General features: G+C 48.1%; 1 protein-coding gene across 1 annotated transcript in view; it reads left to right on the top strand.

Moving 5' to 3' along the window:
- The first annotated feature begins 577 nt into the window (after positions 1 to 577).
- Positions 578 to 10,250, top strand: part of Crym (crystallin mu) — an 18,951-nt gene continuing 9,278 nt past the window's right edge. Inside the window, exons 1-5 of the mRNA XM_023713279.1 lie at positions 578 to 785; positions 1,038 to 1,191; positions 3,075 to 3,137; positions 6,465 to 6,566; positions 8,272 to 8,455. Coding sequence (XP_023569047.1) covers positions 616 to 785; positions 1,038 to 1,191; positions 3,075 to 3,137; positions 6,465 to 6,566; positions 8,272 to 8,455 — 673 coding nt within the window. The 5' untranslated portion in view covers positions 578 to 615. The remainder of the gene's footprint in view (positions 786 to 1,037; positions 1,192 to 3,074; positions 3,138 to 6,464; positions 6,567 to 8,271; positions 8,456 to 10,250) is intronic.

Here is a 10,250-nt window from a genome sequence, read left to right as displayed (position 1 = left end):
TATCTGACCAATCCAGGTCAAATTAATCCCTCTCTTTGCATTACAGAACAACAACAAAACACCTTCCCCACTGCCGGTTTAAGGGCTGTGGGCTTCCGTTCTTGTTCTTCGGTATTCTTCTACCTGTCTTCTTCCCCGGTTCAAGCGCAATATGAACTGGGAAAACACGCTGCCGGAAGAATACGCTGCCTTCACCTCCGTGTGACCGAGGTCGTAGCCCCTGGCCCTAGACCTCCCCCTTTGAAGATGAGCGTTGACTGGTTAATTAGCCTGGGAACCAGCGCACTTAATTAGCACCCAGTTTGCTGGGGTAGAGGGTGAGAGGGGATTGGGATTAGAGGCTTCCGACGGGGACAGAAGGGCAGGAAATGTTGACAGCCCTCCCATCTCTTTATCTCAGACCGTCTGGCAGCAGGGAATAATTAGAAGACCCCGCCGCGAGGCCCCCTTCTCGCGACCGTCCCCAGCTGCCGAGGGGCAGGGCCCCTCCTCGGGGGCGCGCCGGCTCCGCCTCCGGGGGGACGGCCGGGCCCTCCCTGGGGCGGAGCCGGCGGGGCGTCCCCGGGCGCCTGCAGCCGCGGCGCTCAGCCGGGACCGGGTCGCAGCGGCGGCGAGATGAGCCGGGCCCCCGCCTTCCTGAGCGCCGCCGAGGTGCGCCGCCACCTGCGCGGCTCCGGCCTCCTCCTGCCGCCCCTGCAGGCCGCCCTGGCCAACTTCTCCCGCGGCCCGGACGGAGGCGTGGAGCAGCCGGTGCGCACCGTGGTGCCGGTGGCCAAGCACCGGGGGTGAGCGGGGACGCGGGCCGGGGCGGGGGCCCGGCGGGGCCTGGGAGGGCCGCAGTCGGGGACAGGCCGGCTCCTGCGCCGCGCTCGCTCTCCTGGGGAGGCGAGGCTCTCCCGCTGCTAACCGGCCGCGCCCGAGGGAAGGGCAGGGTCCCGGGGCAGGGGGTTCAGTGCAGCTGCGGCGGAGGACTCAGAAGAGGTCGCAGGACGTCGGAGGACCCTGCAGCCGTGAATCTGTCCCCTCTCTCCCTGTAGCTTCCTGGGCGTGATGCCTGTCTACAGCGCAGCGGAGGATGCCCTGACCACCAAGCTGGTCACCTTCTACGAGGGCCACAGCCCGGGCTCCGCGGTCCCCTCCCACCAGGCCATCGTGCTGCTCTTTGAGCCCAGCAACGGCTCCCTACTGGCGGTGAGCACCGACCCCAGGGTGGAGGGCAGGCTGTGAAGTTAGTGCTCCTTGAGCGTGTGTGTGTGTGTGTGTGTGTGTGTGTGAGAGAGAGAGAGAGAGAGAGAGACAGAGACAGAGACAGAGACAGAGACAGAGAGACAGAGAGAGAGACACACACAGAGACAGACAGACAGACAGAAGGCCCCTCTACCAGTGACAGGAGAGCAGGGACTGAGAAGCCTCTCCCTGTGGTGCACCTATTTCCAAGGCTGCCTGCGGCGCATCTGAGCCTTCTGCCCCTCCAGGTGTGACTCTGGAAATAACTCCTCGTTCTTGTGGGTGTTCTCATCATGTGCTCGACACCCTAAACACGTCGCTTGAACTAAACCAGAAGCTGAGGAAACATTTATTTACCAAACCCTTGTCCACTTGGAAAGGGTGTTACCTACTCTGTGAGATCTTTTCTGAAGGGTGTACAGTGACCTGTTTCAACATCTAATCACAGCATCAAAAAGTAGCAATGACTTTTATTGCTTTTTATGTGTCCCACACTATTCTAGACCCTTAATGTGCATTAACCCTCTTAAAAAGTAGAACTACCTACAAGGTGGGTAATAGTATTGCTACCACTTTACCAATGAGGAAACTGAGTCACAGACCAACTGGGCCCAACTTAGCCAGATCTGTGTAGCTGTAGGTATCGTGGGTGGACTTCAGACCTCCCCATGCCACGCCAACTCCCGCTTGTTGCCCGGTATCAACTGCCAGCCATGATCACATTCTATTCTGACTGTCCTCCACGGGACTTTGGGTTCCCTCTTCTTTCCCCCAGTTTTTGCCCTGGTCCTGTGGCTCAAATTATTAGAGCTAAAGACTCAGGGACCACTCCCAGGTCTAGGTGATGAGAACGTGTGCCCTAAGTCTTCCAGTCGGCTCTTAGAATTTCCTTCTCCCCTGTGTTTCTGTTTCCCCATGAAGTCTGCTTGTTCCCACTGCTCTGAGAAGTGTCTCTTGCAAACCTCTGCTCATCCAGTGGCAGTGGCATCTATGCCATTTATAGCAGTGGTTCCCCAGGACAGTGGGAGTGGGCCTTCGAAGAAACGTGACAGGACCAGAGACCCTTACTCCGTAACTGCTCACGTAAAATGGGGATAATGGTGCCTGCTTTTGGGGGTGGGTTGAGGAGAGTACTACTAAGTGGAGATCAGTGCGAGGGCGGTTTCTGTTATTATTAACATAATCCCAGCTCTTGCTGTGCATCAGAACCACCTGGGGAGCTTTTAAAAACAAGGATGTCTGGGTCCTGCCCCTAGAGGCTCAGTGATCTGTTTTTGGTTTTGTGTCTGGGTGGCACTAATGATTGAAGCTAGGGCCCCATGAACGCAAGGTGTGCACTGTAGCCCAAGCGCGAGATTCAGACTCAGGACATGAGAAGGTAGTATGCGGGATAGCATCTTCACAAAGCTCCCTGCGTGTGCGGTGTGAGGTGGGAACCGCTGAGGAGGAGTTTTAGGCCTTGCCCACACGTGAAATGAGAGTCGTATCATCAAGTTCTTCCTTAATTGGGTTTGAGACTCTCAGGGAAAGCAAACAAAGAAGGCAGCTCTTGAGAACTCACTCTGTGCCAGATGTTTTGCCATATGCCCGTGCACTGAAGCTTCTCAGTAGCCCTATGAATGATTGGCCTTATCTGTGTTTGTATGAATGAGGAAGGAAACCTGTGTTAGAGATTAAACAGTTTGAAATTGCATACCTCTTAGGTGGAAGGATTAGGTGCCAGCCTTCCCAGGCATGCTCTCTGCAGAATGGTGTACAGGCCCCTAGGGCTACTGTGTTAGGGTTGCTTCCATTACCAAAGTAATGGGCAGAAGTGACCTATGCTCGCTGTCTCTCCTTCCTCCAAGGTCATGGATGGAAATGTCATAACTGCCAAAAGAACAGCTGCAGTGTCTGCCATTGCCACCAAGGTAAGGTTACTGGCTGTGGAACTGAAGCAAGCCAGTGCGTGCGGTTGGATATCCCAAATCTTGAAGGCCTAGGAGAATGAGGAACATATTCTGGTCTTCCTTTGGACATAGCTAGAACGCCACATGCCAAATAGGAGACAGGTGGACGTGGCGATTAATTAGCTACCATTTGATGTGCATGGCCAGATTCCAAATACCTCACTGCCTAAGTTCCGATCCTCCCTTCAACTTTGCAGAGTAGATGTGATTGTCTTTATTTGCCAGGAAGAGGCATGATGGCTCAGAGTGGTTATTGAGTTGCCCAGGATAACACGGCTAAGAAATGATAGCACAGAATTTGTAACTTGGTCTGTTCATCTCTACGTTCTGCATCCTCGTCCTATTACATCAGGCCTGCAGGGCCGTGCACTGCCCAGTGAGTTGGGCTGGCAGTACACATGGAGCAGAGGGAATGCAGAAGGGATCCGTGCCATACTAGGGCTGCCTGAGCACCTACCGAGCGCCAGGTGTTTTAGTGGACAAAATAGAATAGCGCCCATAGGTGATACCAACAATAAAATTAAGAAGTGAAACACAGAATATGATTTGCTCAAAACATAAAGAACAAAAATTGTCTTTGTTTTAAATAATGGATTACAAAGTAAAGTATTGCATGAATAATATTTGTTCATTAATAATAGAATGTGTTTAGAGTTTGCTTAAAACCAACCCACAAACCCTCATGGTAAGTTAGAAAGATGAAAATGATGTAGAATCAAGAGGATTGGGGTGACACTTTAAATTGTCTAGAAAAGACCCCAGAGGGTGACTTTTGAGTAAGTACTGGAAATGTCATGTGAACCTTGTGAAAATGTGGAGGACTCTCCAGTCAGGACCCATAGGATGGGGTGACAAGGTTTCTAAGCGAGTTGAAGAATCCCGCAAAAACCTCCAAAGTTATAGAGGTTACAGTTGAGCGCAGACAACGGGTGTCCATGGGAACATCTCCTGTTGAATGGAGGACAAGGTCTTGGAATACTGATTTTCCCAAGCACATAGGCAGTGTGGTATTACAGGGCAGGATTGGAGCAGCCAAGATCAGGTGTTCAGATTGTAGCTTAAGGTTTTCTGAATTTATTTTGTGGAGGGAAGGATTCAAGGATTAATCTGGTAATTACATATGAAAGGAGCAGATTATGGTATGTAACTTGATAAACTTGTTTTTAACTTTATCTGGAGCCAACTCAGATTGAAATAATCAAGAGCCTCCTTGAGATGTGCTTGCCAGAGATTTAGGAACAGAAGGGCTCTTATATTACCTTGCATTTGTGAAGGTCTTTGGTCTTTTCCAAAACGGTTTCCAACTCATTCATTCCCTTGGCTCTGCGCTTCTTTGAGGCAGGTGGAGCAAGTTTTATTGGACTCATTTTACACAGAATGAAATGGAGAGGAGGGTTTCCTGAAGGATCAAACTACAGTATGAGCTTAAATTTTCAAAAGATTATTATAGTAAAAGACATGTTACCACAATTCCCCCAAAATATTACCTCTTGCCTCAGACACACACCATTACTGCAGCAGTCCTGGAGTCCTCTTCTGTCTTTGGTGCCTCAAGGTTCTAACCTGATTCAAAGCACTTACCTCCCTGGTCATTTTGACTTTGGGCAAGAGGCAGAAGCTACATGCTACTAGACTGGTGACTAAGATGGATAAGGACACCTGTAATGTTTTTGTGAGCTTGCCTTTCCGCTTAATGATAGCAGTCACTGTATTTTTTATCACACCCAGCAAAGATATGAAAAGAAATTTTTTTGAGAACTGCTTCAGTAAGTGATATAAATAATGAGATGTGTTCAAAGTGAGGAGGTGAATTTTGAGGGGAACTGATAGCACCGTGTCTTATTGTAATAACATATTTATTTAAACATTCACTGGAATTACTTTCAACCTATTCTCTGAATCACTAAATCAAAGTTACTAAGTGGGGGGTGCAGGAAAGTTACTGTTCTTTTTTCTTTTTCTTGTGATCAGCTGGGTTTAGGAATCATGCTGGTGTAGATCCAACCCTCAGTAACCCCGTGTTCAGTTACATCAACACTTTGGTTTGACACTTTGAAGTTTAGGATGACGCTCAGCCTTATTCTCAGGGGCTCAGATGGGCTAGGTCAATATAGATCGAAGGGTCTGTTGGGGGGGTCTTTATGTTCACCACTGCTTTTTCATTTAGGAAAAAATGTAAGAAGTATAAGAGACTCTGGGGTCTGCAGGACAAATTAACTTCTTTGTGTTTGGCTTTCACATGACCTTAGTTGAGGACTCTCCTGTGCTTCCTCAAGGTGATAGCAAATATCTGTATTTTCCCTGTCTGTCATGCATGTATTCAACAAATACGCACTTGAAATACTTAAGTGGTACCAGTTCCAGGTCCTGTGATTGGGATGATGCAAACAATGCTGGGCACAGTCAGACACAGTGCCTGTTGGCACGAGGAGAGGGCCCTGGGCAGGAAACAAGGTGTTCATCCAAAGATTGTGCCAGTCCGTGGGGATTGCGATGCTGATAGTTTCCATAAGTGTGTAGAACACGGGATCTAAGTCTAGTCCATTGGATTCAGGGAGGCTTTTACTATGTGATAGATATTTGAGATGGAATTTAATACATAACAAGAATTACTCATGAGAAGGAGAAAGGAATCATTCCAGGCAGCAGAAAGACACTGTGCAAAGACCCAGTGATTGTAGAAGGCACCTAGGCTTGAGGCTGGAAGACAGGAAGTCAGGGGAGTGTGACACGCAGGTGGGCTGGTCAGTAAAGTCTGACCAGGTGAATACAAATAAAACAGGTTTTCACTGAGTAACCCAGCAGATTTCTATTCATGTTCTTAATTTCTGCATGCTTATGAGAAAAGAATGAAAGACCGTTATTTCTATTATGATTTAATAAAACTTACAAATGTTTATACCATTTAAGAAGAGAGATGTCAATAATAACACTATTATCAGGGAAGCAAATTATAAAATAAGACAGCCAATCAAAAATACAGATTTGGTTTCAGAGGTTGAAAGTTACTTTTACAGATACGAGAAGAGAACTACAGGAGTCTCCAGCTCATAGGGTCCTTATCCAGAGGAAGTGACATCAAGAGAGTAAAGCACAGGCATATACTAGGTGCTCAGCGAAAGCACTTTCATTCCTTCCACATTCCACAGAGGGGAAACTGAGGCACGCGGTGCCGTCTCCTTGATTGTCCACCAGCTCTTGAGGCCATTTGACATTTGAACTGCACAGTGTTTGTTTCACCTGACACCAGTGTCTTTTGCCCTTTTCTCCCTCATTTCTGTCAAATAGTTTCTGAAACCTGCTGACAGCGAGGTGCTGTGCATCCTTGGAGCTGGGGTCCAGGCCTATAGCCATTATGAGATCTTCACAGAGCAGTTCTCCTTTAAGGAGGTAAACTGGGGTCTGGGGCTTGAAGGGAGACACAGGAAGAGACGACCGCTGACCGCCATCTGTACTGCTCCACTGCAGCAGGGTTATTCGGGAGTAATTGATGAAGAATCCAGCGAGACTTTTCTGTGCCTTAGCGAGCTTCCTGGCAGCCCCATCGCACGTGATGGAGGTGAAGAGTTGCAAGTCTGATCCCCTTTCGGTTCTTGGCTCACAGTGCTATGCCTAAGGAGAAGCAATTCCGCCTGTTAGTTACAGGGTGCTAGTCTGTCTGCTGTAATGAGCCCTCCTTTCGGCCCCTCTCTGTGCTTCTCCTGAGAGAATCCCGGAAGCCTCCCGTGTTCAGGGCATGCACCCTGGAACGAGGCCCCACACCCCTCCTGCAGTCTGTAGATTGGCCCAAGTGCCCCCGCATGGCTCATGCTTGCTCCTCATGAAATGCAATGCTATTTTTACTTTATTTTCTGTATGATATGAGTGGTAGAACAGATTTAACACATACATTTTTATGATAAAGTAATATGTCTGCATTGGGAAATACAGACTGTAAGAAACAAATACCCTTATATATCCATTTCCAAAGACAAGCAGTTAATGTTTTCCAGTCTCTTCTCATCAGCTTTTTTAACATAGGTTTGGTTATGTTAAATGTGCATAATTGTATATCCCCATTTTTCTTTACATGTTCTAACATCACTTTTCCATTATTTAATTTTATCTTAATATTTGCATAGTTTCCTATCAAGAAATGTGGCATGGTGAGCCACTCACTTATGTCTGGACATATCAGTTTTACTTTAATTGTTGAACTTCCTATATTTTCTCATAAGAGGCTTTTTAGACCTTATTTTCAGTTTAAAAATGACAACCCCTGCCCCAGACGCTGAAGCCTGTTAACAAGCTCGTAGGTCCCTAGGTCCTGGCAATACAGGTGAAAACCCCTACCCCCACCCAGTGTCTTCAGGACTCTGCTCTTGGCCTGTCCACCCAACACCCCATTCACTTTCAAATGCTTTTGACCTTGAGCCCTGACATGCCTTTCAGAGATCAAATGTCTTCCCAGTTGCAGGTCCCAGTCACACCCGATGCACACCATTGCCATCAGTGATCCTTCCTACGATCCTTATAACCCTTATCACAATGACTCTTTCTTCTTTCTGAGGATTGAATACAGTCTTCCGCATGCTGGGCAAGTGCTGCACCCCGAGCTATGTGCCTGTCCTGTGACATCTTCTCAGGATCTAAAACATAAAGAGTGAATTCAATGCTGCCGTTACCCAGTTGTCTTTCCATTTTGTAGATCTGAAAATTAAGGCTGAATAAGGTGAAGTCACTGCAGGAGCAGTAAGTGACACGGCAAGGGTTGGCTCCAAGTCTGCCTGCTGTAGAACTTGCTCTGCTAATCATTACATTATATAGTGGCTATTCAGCCCCGGAGGCTGTGCGTCCCAGCCTAATACTCAAAAGGAAAAAGGTCACACCTTCTTTAGAGGAGAAACTTGAAGAAAATCTTATTTTCAATTATCTGGCCAGTTTCTGCTCAGTCAATACTATGTCCTTGATCAAAAATCAGTTCTTCATAGAGAGTGATTTGGATAATCACAGGCCCTACCCCAGAGTGGTCAGCTTTCCTTTGGCAGCACTGGATTTGGTATAATCTAAATAGCCAAAAATGGCCTGAGTGTCCCACTTGCTGTCCCCAATGAAGGTGAGGATATGGAACCGCACCGCAGAAAATGCAGAGAAGTTTGCGAACACCGTGCAAGGAGAGGTTCGGGTCTGTTCGTCAGTGCGAGAGGCCGTGACAGGTGCTGATGTGATTGTCACGGTCACCATGGCAACAGAGCCCATTTTGTTTGGTGCATGGGTGAAGCCAGGGGCCCACATTAACGGTGAGTGGAGAGGCTCCCCCAGCCGTGGGTGGGTGCTGGCCGGACCTTTCCGCAGACTCCACAGAGGCCGGGCCTCTGTCTGCAGAGCTGGGTTCCTCGCTAAGCAGAATGTTCCAGCTTTACAAGGGCCCAGCAATGTATGGTGTATGATAAGCTGTACCCCTGAATGTGACAAGGGCGTGAGCACCCTGAGGCTGATAAATATTTCGGTACCTCATGTGCTGTGAGGTGCACCGTCACGATGCACGGCCGGTCACAGCGCCACTCCCAGGTGTGATGAAGTTCAGGTCCCAAAGGCCTAGCCAGTCATTCGTAATGTGAACACTTAGAACTATGAAACTTTCCCAGAATTACAGTATAAAAGACACTGAATGTGATATGGACATGCTTTTGGATATGTGCGCTAGGATGAAGAAGGAGTCGGGAATTTAAACATGAGTATGCCTGGCCTTAGTTTCCACATGGCTTCTGGGGAAGGAATTGGGACTTCTATTGTAGGCCCCATTCTAGATCCCCAACATACCTTATGTCATCCAATCTCTATAAGGACCTTGGGATGTAGGATCCCTACTTCTCATGACCCCATTTATGGGTGGGTAAGCCAGAGCATGGAGAGATTAAGAAGCGTTCCCAAAACAACAGGTTCGTGGTAGCAGAGCTGAGATTGGAGTGGAGGCAGTCTGTCTTCCCAGCCCAAGCTCCTGAACAATACTTGATATTATCCTGCAATAATGAGACTGGCTTGGTGAGCAGAGCAGGCAAAGCCGAGAGGCTTTGAAGATGGCATCGACGCCCAGTGTTTTAGCTACCAGCACACAGTGTGGACTCCAAAGCTAAGAGTTTTGTCCACATAGACAGGTGAGGAAGCAGGAGCAGGCCAAAGGATTACGTATCCATCCTTTTTTTTTTTTTTTTGTACTAGGGATTGAACGCAGGGCCTTGCGCTTGCCAGGCACTGAGCTATCTCCTCGGTGTATCCGTTCACTCTTAAATCTCCAACGAATCTCAGCCAAGTGCCAGGATTTGTTCATGCTGGGTTTACCCACAATGAACAGAGCACTTAAGATGACTACTGCAGGCTGGTCAGGCCTGCAGCCTCCTAAGCAAGTGCATGGCCAGGGCTTAACTAAAAGAGACAAGTGGTACTATTTTAGGGTTTAGGAGGAGCAAAACCCTCTAGTAGAATTTGTGATGCTGGGGGGGGGGCTGTGACAACATTTCTGGGCGACCCATATTTATTTGGTTTTCAGACAAAGGAAGGGGATACTAAGAAAGTGGGCCCCTGAGCAGGGCCTTGGGTGTCAGTACAAAGACTTCCCAGGTAGTAAATGATGCTAATTAAGAGACTACTTATCTCCTGGTTGACATTTACCTCAGGAGTGAGAAGCCTGCTGTTGCCGTCTCTATTTCGTTCACTGGGGTTGGAGCCAGGCATCCTCAGCTGTAGGCTTATCTTGTCCTTTTTTGTCCTTTGAGGCTTCACAGCATCATAGGCCACCACAGGCCTCAGCTGGAATCGTGACTCACAGAGGTCCACTTACTGTGGTGCCGCTGATCTCCAGACAAGGGGCCTAGTCCTGGGGCAAGCTGACAAGTAAACAGGGAAAGTCTGTTGGTTCGTTTTATTTTTTTTTATTTGATTTTTATTTTATTTTTTTTCAAAGTTTTATTGATAAACAGCAATGAGACAGTTTCAAATCTAATTGGAAGTACAGTTTGACCAAATAATACACTGCATATATTCTTCTCAGTGGTTAATTGCTGTACAAGAAGTGGACTTGTGATCCTATTTACA

Source organism: Octodon degus, unplaced genomic scaffold, assembly GCF_000260255.1.
Source record: "Octodon degus isolate 3935 unplaced genomic scaffold, OctDeg1.0 scaffold00001, whole genome shotgun sequence".
NCBI lineage: Eukaryota > Metazoa > Chordata > Mammalia > Rodentia > Octodontidae > Octodon > Octodon degus.
The sequence above is the reverse complement of the archived record's forward strand: the minus strand, read 5'-3'. Positions and strand labels throughout refer to the sequence as shown.